Genomic DNA, 16,502 nt, shown 5'->3' with positions numbered 1-16,502 from the left:
TGTTCACAAAATGAATCAAGCATCCTAAATTTGTTGCTGGAGTTCATGAAACCATTTCATGGCTCTAAAATTCTCTTCACTGCTCTTCAGCACCTCTGAAGGAGGTAAGTTATTTCCGACTCATGGAATTGGCACTTGAAGCTTACAAAATGCCAGTTATCTGCTGCTCTGGGATCCAGCAGGTGCCTTCCTTAGGGACCAACGGAATGAATCAGTTGGACCATGTGGATGCATGAAACTGATTAAGGTATCTCATTCTTCCAATGATGTGTCACATATGTTTCCAATCCACCATTTGTTGTCATACATGCAGCCTATGTATTGCCCTATGTATTGCAGCCTATGTATGGAGTAGAAGAAAAGGTTACAGGAGAATATGGGCTTGGGACAAGGAATGAAAGAGGAGAAAGACTAATTGAGTTCTGTAACAAGTTTCAGCTAGTAATAGCGAATACCCTGTTCAAGAAACACAAGAGGAGGAGGTATACTTGGAAAAGGCCGGGAGATACGGGAAGATTTCAATTCGATTACATCATGGTCAGACAGAGATTCCGAAATCAGATACTGGATTGTAAGGCGTACCCAGGAGCAGATATAGACTCTGGTCACAATATAGTAGTGATGAAGAGTACGCTGAGGTTCAAGACATTAGTCAGGAAGAATCAATACGCAAAGAAGTGGGATACGGAAGTTCTAAGGAATGACGAGATGCGTTTGAAGTTCTCTAACTCTATAGATACAGCAATAAGGAATAGCGCAGTAGGCAGTACAGTTGAAGAGGAATGGACGTCTCTAAAAAGGGTCATCACAGAAGTTGGGAAGGAAAACATAGGTACAAAGAAGGTAGCTGCAAAGAAACCATGGGTAACAGAAGAAATACTTCAGTTGATTGATGAAAGGAGGAAGTACAAACATGTTCCGGGAAAATCAGGAATACAGAAATACAAGTCGCTGAGGAATTAAATAAATATAAAGTGCAGGGAAGCTAAGATGAAATAGCTGCAGGAAAAATGTGAAGACATCGAAAAAGATATGATCGTCGGAAGGACAAACTCAGCATACAGGAAAGTCAAAACAACCTTTGGTGACATTAAAAGCAACAGTGGTAACATTAAGAGTGCAATGGGAATTCCACTGTTAAATGCAGAGGAGAGAGCAGATAGGTGGAAAGAATACATTGAAAGCCTCTATGAGGGTGAAGATTTGTCTGATGTGATAGAAGAAGAAACAGGAGTCGATTTAGAAGAGATAGGGGATCCAGTATTAGAATCGGAATTTAAAAGAGCTTTGAAGGACTTACGGTCAAATAAGGCAGAAGGGATAGATAACATTCCATCAGAATTTAAATAAAATCATTAGGGGAAGTGGCAACAAAAAGACGATTCACGTTGGTGTGTAGAATATATGAGTCAGGCGACATACCATCTGACTTTCGGAAAAGCATCATCCACACAATTCCGAAGACGGCAAGAGCTGACAAGTGCGAGAATTATCGCACAATCAGCTTAACAGCTCATGCATTGAAGCTGCTTACAAGGACAATATACAGAAGAATGGAAAAGAAAATTGAGAATGCACTAGGTGACAATCAGTTTGGCTTTAGGAAAAGTAAAGGCACGAGAGAGGCAATTCTGACGTTACGGCTAATAATGGAAGCAAGGCTAAAGAAAAATCAAGACACGTTCATAGGATTTGTCGACCTGGAAAAAGCGTTTGACAATATAAAATGGTGCAAGCTGTCCGAGATTCTGAAAAAAGTAGGGGTAAGCTATAGGGAGAGACGGGTCATATACAATATGTACAACAACCAAGAGGGAATAATAAGAGTGAACGATCAAGAACGAAGTGCTCGTATTAAGAAGGGTGTAAGACAAGGCTGTAGCCTTTCACCCCTACTCTTCAATCTGTACATTGAGGAAGCAATGATGGAAATCAAAGAAAGGTTCAGGAGTGGAATTAAAATACAAGGTGAAAGGATATCAATGATACGATTTGCTGATGACATTGCTATCCTGAGTGAAAGTGAAGAAGAATTAAATGACCTGCTGAACGGAATGAACAGTCTAATGAGTACACAGTATGGTTTGAGAGTAAATCGGAGAAAGACGAAGGTAATGAGAAGTAGTAGAAATGAGAACAGCGAGAAACTTAACATCAGGATTGATGGTCACAAAGTCGATGAAGTTAAGGAATTCTGCTACCTAGGCAGTAAAATAATCAATGACGGACGGAGCAAGGAGGACATCAAAAGCAGACTCGCTATGGCAAAAACGGCATTTCTGGCTAAGAGAAGTCTACTAATATCAAATACCGGCCTTAATTTGAGGAAGAAATTTCTGAGGATGTACGTCTGGAGTACAGCATTGTACGGTAGTGAAACATGGACTGTAGGAAAACCAGAACAGAAGAGAATTGAAGCATTTGAGATGTGGTGCTATAGACGAATGTTGAAAATTAGGTGGACTGATAAGGTAAGGAATGATGAGATTCTACGCAGAATCGGAGAGGAAAGGAATATGTGGAAAACACTGATAAGGAGAAGGGACAGGATGATAGGACATCTGCTAAGACATGAGGGAATGACTTCCATGGTACTAGAGGGAGCTGTAGAGGGCAAAAACTGTAGAGGAAGACAGAGATTGGAATACGTCAAGCAAATAATTGAGGACGTAGGTTGCAAGTGCTACTCTGAGATGAAGAGGTTAGAACAGGAAAGGAATTCATGGCAGGCCGCATCAAACCAGTCAGTAGACTGATGAAGAAAAAAAAAGATGCTGTCAATTGGAACACTCGATAAATAAAATGCTGATTGATCAACACTTGCAATAAATGACATTGTGTCATTGGAAAAACTGCTAATTTGTAACTGTTTTTCATCAATTGGTCTGAAGCAGTGGTTTTCTCTGGTCTCTGCAACTGTGCAACCATTTTCAAATCTCCTTTCTTGCAAAGGTCTTGCAGCATCAATTTCTTCCTTCGTGATAAAAAGGAATTTGATTCCATGAAATTATTCATCACAAAATCTGAATAGATCACTTGGTGTTAGAATTTCATCTGAAGTTGGCTGTTGGAGACTTGTTCTTGTTGCTAATTGCTTTGTTGCATCCCCAGTACCATCACATAGAGACTTTCCATGACTTGTGGCAAAGAAGTTCCATTCTGCACTGATACTAAAGTCATTGTAGTGCTGACATAGATTCATGAAGTTCTTGAAATTTTTGTATTGGGCAGCTGATCCATCACTGCAATAGCTGATGTGCTTCAGCACTGCGAAGTGGGTTCACAGGTGATCAATCAACTTGGAGCAGAAAACATGAACTGCAACTGTATTACATTGCAGTCACTGATGATGCAGAAGCTAAGAGACTTGATCTTTCCTCTCAATGCCTTGTTATAAATAACAAAGGGATGTGATGAGGCCTGACCACCTTCCCAATGGAAGCCTTGTGGAGCATCCTGCACAATATATGAATAATTTTCTGCAAAATCCTCCAGAACAACCAGCTTTCCGCATTCTAGATTTTCTTTTGTTTCTTTCAGGTACTTGCTTTGATGCTTTGCTATGTAATGATGGGGTGAGAGATTCACAATTTTGGTCACAATGTTTTAGATAAATTCTTCAATCGACTGCTTTGTCTCCAGGGTATCTCCATCAGTGTGTATACATTTCTTCTATTCAATTGCTTCATCAATGTCATTCCTTTCAAATGCAGCTTCTGCAAATCTTTCCAAGACTTCTAATCCAGGGCACTGGTCACATCATCAGAGCATGCAATCTTTTGAATCCATAATGCAAACCTTTTAGCTAACAAACTCTTGTAGTCATCCTTAGTTGGAGTCGCTGCTAGCATCAACTTGAAATTTTGATGGGCTGTACAAACACAAACTGTGTGTGTTCCTGCTGAACGAACTGTGATGCACCACTCTGGCTGGAGCTCACAAAATTTGGAGAAGCCAACTTTTGGTAAATTTTGTCTGCAATAATCTTGATAGGATTATTTCAAGTCAGATGTTTCTGCATATGAACTTTTGGGCCAGCTAGTGTCCTTATGGAAAAAAGTCCTTTTTTACAGGGCAGATTCAGCTGAGTTCATCACTGTCATAGAATTTTGCTACACACTAACAGGTCAGCAATTTGTGTATGCCATGATGGCATCAGATAGCGACCCAGATGGGTTCTGTAGGATTTACATCAGGCAATTTGATCACCAAGGCATCAATGTAATGTTGTAATTCTCCTCAAAAAAATACTGTAGCATGATTCTGCCTCTGAGACATGGACAGTTATACTACTCAAAGATTGCATCACTTTCAGGGAGGACATCAAGCTTGAAATGATGCAGGTGGTTCACATCCCGGTGCATCTTTGTTTACTAACACAGGTCCCATGCAATTTTAGGAGAATGTATCCCACAGCATAATACTGTTCCCACCAGCCTATATCCATGGCATGCTGCTCATTTCGAGCTGTTGTTTACCTTGATGATGGTGTTTGTGGAGACGACCATCAACCTAGTGTAGCAAAAATGTGATTCACCCAAGGAGCTGACACGTTTACATTGACTAACGGTCAAATCCCAATGAGCTCATGCCATTGCAATTGTAACTGATGATGTCATTGGGTCAACATGTGAAAACATAGGGGTGGTCTGCTGAGGAGCTCCATGTACAACAATGTATGATGAATGGTGTACTCCAAAACCCTTGTGCATGTACCAGCATTGTGGTCTTTCTGCAGAGATGCCACAGATCACCATCTATCGTTCCTCACAGAGCAGACAAGCCTCTGAACCCCATATTCTTTGAAGAGTCATGGACGTCCATCCATTCATTTAGCACCAAGTGGTAGATTCACTGTCCTTCTAAGTCTTTCCGTAGATGCTCACAACAGTAGCACATGAACATTCAACCAGCTTCACTGCTTTCAAGATACTTGTACACGGGCTCTGCGTAGAATAATCTTGCCTTTATCAAGTTGCTTATCTCAATGGATATCCTCATTTGCAGCTCATATCTTCACTAGGCTGATCCCCCATCCATGTCTGTTCCATGTACATACTTTTGTTACCACACCACGTGCTCACAATGCAAATAGGTGGTACCCAACATCATGGTGGGCAGTGTTTTGGCTTATCAGTGTATTTATCACATGACACACATTAATAACTTTCGAATCATAAAAATAGGCATACATATAGAAAGATTACTAAATTACTACATATCAGCACAGCTCTCTAGCATAAAATAACAAAAACAACATGAGCTATGGATGAATACAAAGTTCTTTTACATAGCTTATCACACCACTCATCACTGTAAGGAAATCTTCGAAAGGACCTTGTAGGTATATGCAGGATATTTTCATACAAAATGAGCAACTGTCTATTGTTCAGCACCACAGTCAGAAGATGGTGATGAAGATTTGCCCATTTGTGGAGGGTTTCTGTACATTTTCCATGGCCTGTTCAGATACTCTTCAGAATAGACCAAACTGCCCATGGCAGGTAAAATCCAGAGGACTTCTCCTAGATGCAGGGCAGTTTCAAGCATTTTGGAGGTAAATTTTGTTGTCAACAGCATTTCCTGTCATCAATGGCACTGACTTCATTTTCAGTAAGAATCCTGGCTGTGATATGAGTGGAGTGTCTTGACCTTAATCTTTATCACTCCACAGGGAAAACATCATTCAATATTGTGAGGGCAGGTTTGCCAACAATCTTCCAACATTCATGTAATAGTGCATTCTTCTATCTGATACTAGGAGATGAAACATGACTGAAGACATGTAACCAGTAGTGGGCGTAAATCTTATTGAGCCACTAACAATGAGCATGAATTCATTAAGTTGCAGACTTATATTTCCCACACATGGATTACTACACCAGACAGATGCACAGTACTCTGCTGTCAAGTAAACCAATCTGAGTACTGATACCTGAAAATTGTCTGCTGACAATCCTCAACTAGTGCCACAGAGCTTAAGGAGAATGCTATTTTTGCTTTTGAGCTTAGCTGTTGTTTGTGTGACGTGTTCCTTAAAAGAAAGTGTCCTGTCCAATGTGATCCCTAGATATTTCGAATGCATGATATGTGAAGTTTGTCTTCTTCAAAACAGACATTAAGGGCTCCTCATGCCAATCTACTGGACAGATGAAAACTTGAAACATCTGTTGCATTTGAGTTAGGTCATAATCTCCAGTTGCTGAAGTATGGCTTAAGATGTCTATATAGGAAGTTAGTATTTGTTCAGTTGTTTTGAAGATTTTGCACTGGCAGCTACTAACCAGTCATCTGCATAACCAAAATTTCTGAACTGTGTTGTATGAGTATCAGATGTAGATCAATTAAACAAAAGAAGAGTGAGGATGGCCCTGCAGTTGTGATAAAGAACAGTCACTTCCAGGCTAGAATCTAAAGATGGCGAGAAAGGGAATATTTGGAACAGATACTGAATCAATGACATTGGGTTTCTTTCAGTGAGGAAGGCAGGAGTTGTATGATATCTTATCAGTGTTGTAGAAGAGTGTGGAGGCAGTTATTTACCAACAAATGTCTCAGGCAAGCAGTCCCAATGGTTCAGAAGGAAGGTGGGTAAGTTATTTTCGATCTGGTATCAAGCAAAAATGTCAGGTACCTGCCATCACTATTGAGAGTGCTTTGCGGGCTGTGCTACATCAGAACAGGATCCTTCAGCTCACTGTTCATCTCTACAGTCAACATTTTCATGATGGGTTCAGCCCTCAAGCCAATAATGTACGAATACACGTTGCCCCCTCATGGACACCTTCTTCCAGGAGACCAAAATCAAGTAAATGAAATGTCTTTTAGCATCTGCTGACATGAACCTGACTGAGTATGCTTCAGACCAGTTTAAACTTGCTGCATGTAGTTGCAGAGGCTCTCCTTGTGCAACGGATGATCTCAGGGTGTTACCATCAAAGAGTGGGACAGGCTTCAGCAGCAACATTTTAGGTACATTGTGAACAGGACATAGAGGAGGATCCCAATATGTTACAATGCATGGGGTGTAGCAGTACAGTGTTGAATATTACCCAACAGTATATTTTGACTTCATAGATGTGCACTTTCAAACAGACTGCACCATTATTTTAATTACTGATTTGCTTCTATTCCACAGTACAATATTTTTGTTTACTTCTATAAGGCTTATTTTGTAGTTCCATCCCCTCCTGCACCTAGACCCACACATGTTCACAGAGATACAGGTGGTGCAAAATTTATTAAGCACATTACCACAAAAAATGAATATACGAACTACAAGAATAAAAAAGGTTCAAATACACAAACTATACACACAAAAAGAGTCCAAATTTCTTCTGTCTGAACAGCTTATTCTTTAACTTTTAAAGGACTGTCCATAACAGAAGGTTTTTGTGGCTGCCATATCAGAGTAAAAGATGTAGTGATGATGGGCTCTTAATGTTAACTGAAAAGAATCTGGTTAAGAGTACATTACTGTAAAGATCTGTTGTAAATTACTTTTACATATTGTTGTGGCTATACACTGTCTTCCTGAAATGAATAATTTAAACATCACTGCATTTTAAAATTAATCTCTAAAAGTAAAACATTAATAAATGCAAAGGTTGGTTTCAAGAAGGAAGATTATTTTAATGTTTTACTAAGAACAAGATCATTGCAGTTAGAGCTCAATCTCATGTATTTCAACAACTGGGAAGGAAATCAGCCATATCCATTTCAATGAAATCATCCTGGTATTCACCTCAGTCACTTTATGGAAACCATGGAAAACTTAAATTTCCAAGTTGTGAGCCCAATCTCTTAACTGCCTTGCCACTCCAGCCAGTCAATTTGTTTGAACACCACAGAATGTTATTAAACATGACATTACTAGATGTGGCACATCATTGCCTTCAAACAGCCTGTGAAACAACTTATTATTGTGTTTCAGCTGCCAGAGGCTGTAGTCATGTGTGTGTTAGTTGCATTTGCACGTGTGTGTGTGTGTGTGTGTGTGTGTGTGTGTGTGTGTGTGTGTGTGTGTGAGAGAGAGAGAGAGAGAGAGAGAGAGAGAGAGAGAGAGACTCAGTGCAGTAGCCACCAGAAAGATCATGGGAGGCGCACATCAGCACGGCGCGTCACGGATTGTAGTTGCCGCAAGTAAAGTCCCATCCACCAGAGGGCACGCAAGAATTCGGCCGTGACCTCTGCCGGCGGAACGACAACAATAACTGAGGCAGCACGGGCCGTGCCCAGGCAGTTCACATCGGGCATGCCTAGGACACAGTTCCTGGTCTACGCTATGTGAAGTGCGATGGAAAACGTGAACCATGTTACAACACAATTGGTGATGAGTAGGGTCATTCATCCACGGGTTGCGTCGTTGTTCCAGTTTCACAGCTTATCCACGGCATGGAGGATTTAGTGCGGGTTTTGGTTGAGCAGCAGACGGACCTCATGGCAACCATGAAACAAGTGCTTCCGGCATTGCTCTCCACGCAGTCTGCTTCAGCGCCGTTCCCTCCTCCCTTTCCCCTGTGTGAGGAGACGGCGGAGGATTGGGATGCAAATGAACATCGCCGTCGGCAGCATTTCCAGGCGTTTCATGTTGCCGATGCAGAGGTATGTTGTGCTCTTTTCTTGTCTTGTATATCTCCCTCGCTGTATCAAGTTTTGCGGCTGCTAGCGCCATTGCAGGAACCCCCGTCCTTGTCTTTTGATGCATTGTGTTCATTTCTGTCTTCATATTATCACCACCACACACATCTACATCTACATCTACATCCATATTCCGCAAGCCACCTGACGGTATGTGGCAGCTAGGGTCGAGTTCTATCAATGCAAGAAGCAGCCCCATCAGTCTTACTGGGAGTGGGCCGCTACCCTGCACAGTCTTAGTCGCCAGTGTTATTTTGTCACGGAGTAGTCGCAAGAGTCGTGTGCCCATGTTATGGTGCGCAGCGTCATTGTTCATTCAGCCCTTGATAGAGAGGTCTGTCAACGGGCCCTGCAGTTAGAAGACCCTGCCGTTGAGGAAGTCCTGTCCATTGCTCACTCGTATGAAGTCTCTCACGCTGCAGGTCAACAGTTGAAAGCGTGGTGCGACGTCGCGGTGGTTCAGCGTGGCGCGGCCACGTCCACTGCGTCTGGGGTGGACAATGTGCGAGTGGTACAATCCGGCCGTTACGGCTGCTCCCGCGCGGCGTATAAACCGAGTTCCGGCCGCTGGCCCCTGTTACTGTCCTGTGCATTGTGCTATATACATCATGATCGTTTAGAGTGCCCACAGCATTGGGCCATTTGTCGCAAATGTGATAGAAAAGGATACATTGCTAAAGTTTGCCACTCAGCATCCAAAGAATCGAAGGAAGCAGGTACAGAGGACATGGACGTTGACATTCAAGAAGTTTCATCGGGCCAGGCTCCCGACGCATCAGAACACAAACTCTTTATCGAGTGTGTCGATTTGGTTGTGCTGATTACAACTGCAAGTAGATACAGATGCGGCAGTTTCTTTGTTGAATGCACAAACTTACTCTAACCTTGGGTCGCACCCATTGGCCCAGTTTACCGGCGTCTATGCAGTTATGGTAAACAGTTCATTCCCCTACTGGGTCAATTCACTACTGACGTGAGTTACAAATCAGTCACTCGGCCTATTACTTTCATTGTTGTCAGTGATGCGAGCTCCACTAACATTTTTAGCTTGGATGCCTTTCAAGCTTTCGGTTTTTCTATCACTGACACCATACAGTTGGTCGCCGAAGACATTCCCTATCAATCATTGGAATCTTTGATCTCTGACTTTCCGGATATCTTTGAGGAGGTCCTGGGGCGTGTTTCAGACTTTGAAGCTCACTTAACTTTGAAGGCGTCGGTTTGCCCGCATTTTCTACGCGCAAGGCAGATCCCCTTGGCTCTCTGCCCTCAGCTCAAAGAAGAGCTCGACCACTGACAGCCCTCGGGGTCGTTCTTTCCATTTCTTCTAGTGAGTGGGCTTCGCCAATCGTTATTGTCAGGAAACCCTTGGGAAAATTACGTCTTAGTGGCGATTTCAAGGCCACCATTAATTCCCAATTGGTGGTGGACACCTATCCTTTGCCTCATGCTGATGAATTGTTTTCCACCATGGCAGGAGGCCAATATTTCTCAAAAATCGATCTTTCGGAGGCTTATCATCAGATACCACTTGATGAGGACTCCAAACGGCTGGCGGTCGTCAACACCCCGCTTGGCCTTTACCGATACCAGTGGGTGGCCTTCGGAATATCCAGTACCCTGGTGATATTCCAGCATTATCTTGAGCACGTCACGTCGACCATCCCTCATTGTATTAATTACCTGGACAACATAATTGTCACAGGCCACAGCACGAAGGAAAACTTGCACAACCTTCACACCCTCTTTCTCAAATTCAGGTCCATGGGCTTGTGTTGCAACCTGCGTAAGTCAAACTTCTTCCAACCGTCCATAGAGTATGTGGGCTACACCATCTCTCGGCACGGTGTCCAGCTGCTAGGAAGTTTGGTCCAAGGTATCGTCGACCTTCCACAGCCCGCTTCACTGAAGGAGTTACAAGCTTTTTTAGGCAAGATTGCCTATTATGACCAGTTCATTCCCAGGGCTTCCACCAGAGCCTGCCCCCTGTCCTGCCTTCTGTGCAAGCTGCGCAAGGATGTTCCCTTTGATTCGTCGCCTGCATGCGAGCGAGCGTTCACCTCGTTGAAGGGCCTTCTCACGTCAGCGCCTTGTTTGGCTACTTTTGACCCCCATAAGCTGTTGGTCCTGGCTACAGATGCTTTGCATTATGGGGTGGGGGCGGTCATGGCCCATCGCAATGCGGATGGTTCCAAGCAGCCACTGGCGTTTGCGTCTAAAACTCTTAGTCCCGCGCAAGCCCATTACTCCCAGGTGGGAAAAGAGGCTCTGACCATTGTTGACACTGTTACCAAGATTCACCCTTTCCTGTATGGCACGAAGTTTCAGTTAATCACTGACCGTAAGCCGTTAATATTGTTATTTGGCCCCGCCTCTCAGATTCTGGATAGGGAGGCCCACAGACTACAGTGCTGGGCCTTGTTCCTCTCTAAGTACCATTATGACATTCATTTTCGCCCTACCGGACAGCATGCCAACACACACGCTCTTTCCTGTCTTCCGGTGAGCCCAGATCCTAAGTTCGATTGAGAGGAGATTATGTGTTTTCATTTGGATGTGGCGTCCTGCCAAGCAGTTGATGGCTTCCCTATCAATAGTTCTCGAGTCGCCAGGGAAACGGCAGCTGACCCGGTTCTCCGGCAAGTAGTTCACCTCATTCAGCAGGGGTAGTCATCCCGACCTCCAGGCCTCTTCGTAATTATTTTGTTCTATGAGATCGCCTCTTATTCTTGGAAGGAGTTCTCCTTCTGACTACTGATGATACAGTTCCTCGCGTGGTTGTTCCTGCAAGTTTGCGAAGGGAAGTCCACACGTTATTACATGAGGGGCACTGGAGTGTTTCCACTACTAAACCCTTGGCTCGCAGACATGTGTACTGGCCCTGCCTGTATTGACAGAGAATTGAGCACTTGGTGGCCGCCTGTTCCCAGTGTGGAAGCCAACAGGCATCTCCCAGGTCAGCGTTTTCTCGAGGCTGCCTGCACCCAGGCATGGGAACGTCTTCACATTGATTTTGCGGGCCCGTTTCTCAATGGCTTTTGGCTCATTGTCATTGATGCTTATTCCCGATTCCCATATGTGGTTTGCTGCTCCTCAACTACTTCAGAAGTTGCAATCCAGGCACTAGCAAAAATCTTTTCTGTGGAAGGTCTGCCAGTCACCCTGGTCTCGGACAATGGACCTCAGTTTATTTCGCAGACCTTTCAGGATTTTTGTAGGCGCTTCAGTATTCGGCACGTTTGCTCTCCCCCCTTTCATCCACAATCAAATGGGGAAGCTGAGCGCATGGTGCGCACATCTAAGACACAGATGAAAAAGTATGTGCACAAATGTCCTACGGAGGAGGCGTTGACGTTTTTCCTGACGGCATACCGGACCACACCAATGGGAGAACGCAGCCCCACAGAGCTCCTCCACGGGTGCCAACCTAGGACTCTGCTGCACCTCCTCCGGCCTGGTCCTTGCCAGCCTTCACAAAACGGAGTACCTGGCTTTCCACCGGGTAAGTCGGTCTGGGCACGTGGGTTTGGTTGCAATCCATGTTGGATACCAGCGGTGGTCCTGCGCATAAATGGCTGCCGGCTCTATACCTTGCAGGTGGGGGACTGGGAGGTACGTCGTCACCAAAATCAGCTACGTCCACGTTTGGGCTCCCACCCTCCGACCCCTCGGGCACTGTCTTCCCCATTGCCGTCACCCGTATTGGTTTCTCGGGGAATGCTACCGCCCCTCCCCCTGGTGACTCAGCTGCACTGCTATGGTTCTCAGCCTTAGCAGCCTCCCATAGCTCCAGCACCGGCATCGCATTGTTAGAGATGCCTCAGCGAGAACTGGCCCCCCTCGCAGGCCCGGTTTCTCAGGAGGCTGGTTCACCTGTGGTCGTCCCTTCCCCATCGTCCCCGCCACTAGGTCTTGCCTCTTCCGAGGTGGCCCAGGATCCGGAGTTCGATGGCTTGTCTCCCGCTCTGTCCCAGGCTCCGGTGGTGGGATGACGGGGGCCTCTTCGGGTGGGTCACTTCCAGCCGTATTCGAAGGTTTCAGCTCGAGGGCTGGCAGATCCCCTCGACTCCAGCCTTCCAATGCACGTGGAGGTTATCACTCCTGCACGACGCTCCACCTTCTTTCGCAGGGGATCACAGGGGCTTCACCCCCCGAAGGAGGAGGAGTGCAGTAGCCACCAGAAAGATCGCGGGAGGCGCACATCGGCATGGCGCGTCATGGACGGTAGTTGCCGCAAGTAGAGTCCCATCCACCAGAGGGCACACGAGAATTCGGCCGTGACCTCTGCCGGCGGAACAACAACAACAAATGAGGCAGCATGGGCCGTGCTCAGGCAGTTCACATCGGGCATGCCTAGGACACAGTTCCCGGTCTACGCTATGTGAAGTGCGACGGAAAACGTGAACCATGTTACTACACTCAGCAACTCTGCTATATTGTGAGTAGAAACTTTCCTTTTCATAATAGTGTTACATTTCAGCCTGGATTTTCCATCGTTTGAAACAACTACTTATGTTAGTTACATGGGGCTTGAAACACACAGTTTCATATGAAATCTTAAATCTGAAAAAAATTCCACTTTTCTCATACATTAAGCTTCAACCAAACACAAATGGTTACATTAATCACAAAAAAGTCCTATGTTGAATACCATATCTCAGTATTGCTAACATGACACTCAAATAAGACATCTACTGATGGGAAAGCAAATGAGCCTGTTGTTCTACTCTGATATATGTTTTTGAAAAAAAAAGTACTTCTTCTTTTTACATTGTATTTTCTAGTTGTAAGTGTGTGCTATTAGAATTTGTTGGTTTTTGAAAAAAATGCTACTTCTTTTTACATTGTATTTTCTAACTGTTGGTATTTGCTATTACATCTTGCTGTCTATATATCTGTGATGAGTTACAGTGATTATTATCCATTATCTAGAAGCTGAAATGAATTCTTTTTATAATTCTGAGCTAACCTAATAAAAAATTGTACAAAATTCCCTGGAAATACTATAACATCGCCAGTTCCAATTCAGTTACATCTAACTACTCCTGCAGTTAATATTCTATGTTCTCTCTCCCATACTTGCATAGATATTCTAAGCTGTTTCTGTCTGTTTAAATAGCTTCTTATGTTTTGATCAGTAAGTGTACTCTGATTCTGGGAACAATAAAAAAAGTAAAAATCATTTTTAAAAACTGCATGCAGAAGTCTTAACAATTCAAAATTTCAAGTCTTGCACCACCATTACCTCATATTCTTGAATGGCTGAAGGAATCTTCTGTCTCCGTACGTTGAACATTTGCTCCTTCAGATTTCTTCCATGTCTCTGTGGACGCTGATACCGTGGACTAGGGCAGACACAGGAAGTTTCTTCTATAATAGAATAGAAGGAAAACCAAACAATGAATCTTAAACTGAATCCAGCTAGTAAAACAGTGTTTGGCAGATTGAAAATTAGTGTATTTACTTAAACTGTAGAAATAAAGCCTTTTTTTTAAATTGAAGTACTTTCAAAGAAGATTAGCAATGAAGGTATTAGGCTTTTTCATAATGAAGTAATGAGATACTATGATTAAACAACTGGAGATGTGTGTTTAGTATAATATCATTTTGATGCTAACCATGTTAACTATTTGCATAATAAAACAAGAAGAAAGATTTTGTATTCTATTTTGCTCATTCAACCAGCTATTTTAGTACTTCATACATAACTGCAGTTGACAGTAAAGGTGCTCTATGTTTCTAATCTTTATCTTGAAGAAGTTGCATTTTTTACTATCATTAAAATGTGCATTCATTCATGCATTCACACATGTTCCATAAAATCTTATCATGAAGAAGACAATGGAAACTCCAGGATGGAATAACAGCAGTAAATGAGAAGGATACATTATTATTCACCATATAGAAGACACACTGACTAAACGACAGGCACAATCAAAAGACTGCTATACATTTGAGCTTTTTATCAAAAGGCCTTCTTGTGAAGTAGAAAATGTACATTCACACAAGCACCACTCACACACACACATCACCACTGTTTCTTGCTGCTGTGGCCAGACTGAGTTGAGACTGCCTTGATAGAAGCAGCAGTCCGGTGATGGGTGTGAGGAGGAGACATGGGACAGAAACGGCCAGTGATAGCAGTTAGGTGGGAGGGAATGCATAGTCCTGCTTGTGGGAGCATACAGGTACATGGTGGGGACAGTTTAAGCGATGCTAAGTGTAGTTATAAGGTTTAGAGTAAGAGGGTGGGGTAGGGAAGAGGAAAAAGAGAGAAGTGGAGAAGGGAAAATGACTTGTGGGTGTGTTGGTGGAGTAGAGATCTATGTTGTGCTAGAGTGGCAGAAGGGAAAGGGATACGTAATTGGAGAACAGGGATTAGCGAAAGTTGAGGCCAGGAGGGCTAAGGGAATGTAGAATATACTGCAGGGAATGTTCCCACCTGCACAGTTCAAAAAAGCTGGTGTTGGTAGGAAGGATCCAGATGCCAAAGGCTGTGAAGCAGTCACTGAAGAGAAGCACATTGTGTTGGGCAACATGTTCAGCAATTAAGTAGTTGATCTGTCTATTCGCCACAGTTCATCAGTGGCCATTCATGTAGACAGACAACTTGTTAGTTATCATGCCCATGTAGAAAGCAGTAAAGTGGTTGAGACTTTGTTTGTAGATCACATGACTGCTTTCACACATAACCATGCCTTTGATGGGATAGGTGCTGCTTTCTACTTGGATATGATGACTAACAAGCTCTCTGTCCACATGAATAGTCACCAACAAACAGTGGCCAAGAGACAGCTGGCATCTCCTTTCCTCTTAAAGGCAGTGCTACCCGTAAAAACAGTCATGTAATTTACAAACTTTGCAGGTATCTCCTATCCCATGAAAGGAAGGGCTGCCTGTGAAAACAGTCATGTGGTTACAAACTAAGTTGCTACCAAGGTTCTGTTTTCTACAAGGTCATGATGAGTAATAAGCAGTCTGTCCACATGAATGGCCGCTGATGAACTGTGACCTAGAAACAGCTGGATCACCCAGTTACTGAACATGTGGCCCAACACAATGTGAGCATTTCGTATCTCATCAAAGGCAGGGTTATCTGCGAAAGCAGTCGTGTGATCTACAAACTAAGCTGCAACTATTGTGTTACTTTTCATGTGGGAATGACAACTAACAAGCTGCATGTCTGCCTACTGACAAACTCAGTCATGTGATCTAGAAACTAAGATGCAATTACTGTGCTGCTTTTTACATGGGCATGACAACTAACAAGCTGCCTGTGCACATGAATAGCCACCAACAAACTGTGGCTGACAGATAGTTGGACCACCCAGTTGCTAAATGTGCTGCCCAACGCACTGTGCTTTTCTTCGATGACTGCTTCACAGTCTGCGCCATCTGGATCCTTCCTACTAACACCAGATTTTCCAAATTGTGCAGGTGGGAACTCTCCCTGCAATGTATGCTATGTTCCCATAATCCCTGGCTGCAACATTCACTAGTCACTGTCCTTCACTTACCTACCCCTTCCATGCTGCCACTTCACCACAACACAGCCTTCTATTCCATCAACACACCAACTAGTTCTTTTCCAATTCCCTACCCCCTCATCCCCCTCCCCCCCCCCCCCCCCCCCCCACAAAAAAAAACCTGCCAACAGCACCTAGCAGCCACTACCCTGTTCCTACCAAGTCCATGCATGCTCTAATATGCCTTTCTCCCCCTCTCTGCCACATATTTCCTCTTCACCCCAACACCACATTGCTTGCTGATACCATCAGGTGCAGTAATGACTCAATCCAGCCACAGAAGCCAAAGGCATTAGTGATCTGTCTGTGAGACATGCTTGTATGAATGTGTGTGTG

General features: G+C 43.8%; 1 protein-coding gene across 6 annotated transcripts in view; it reads right to left on the bottom strand.

The window, feature by feature from the left end:
* LOC126356293 (uncharacterized) overlaps positions 1–16,502 on the bottom strand; it is a 312,745-nt gene that overhangs the window by 148,266 nt on the left and 147,977 nt on the right. For all 6 annotated transcript variants that reach the window (XM_050007188.1, XM_050007190.1, XM_050007193.1 and 3 more), the window contains one exon: positions 13,886–14,010. In XM_050007188.1, coding sequence (XP_049863145.1) covers positions 13,886–14,010 — 125 coding nt within the window. The remainder of the gene's footprint in view (positions 1–13,885; positions 14,011–16,502) is intronic.

The sequence above is a fragment of the Schistocerca gregaria genome, chromosome 3 (genome assembly GCF_023897955.1).
Source record: "Schistocerca gregaria isolate iqSchGreg1 chromosome 3, iqSchGreg1.2, whole genome shotgun sequence".
NCBI lineage: Eukaryota > Metazoa > Arthropoda > Insecta > Orthoptera > Acrididae > Schistocerca > Schistocerca gregaria.
This window is presented reverse-complemented; position numbering and strand designations above follow the sequence as displayed.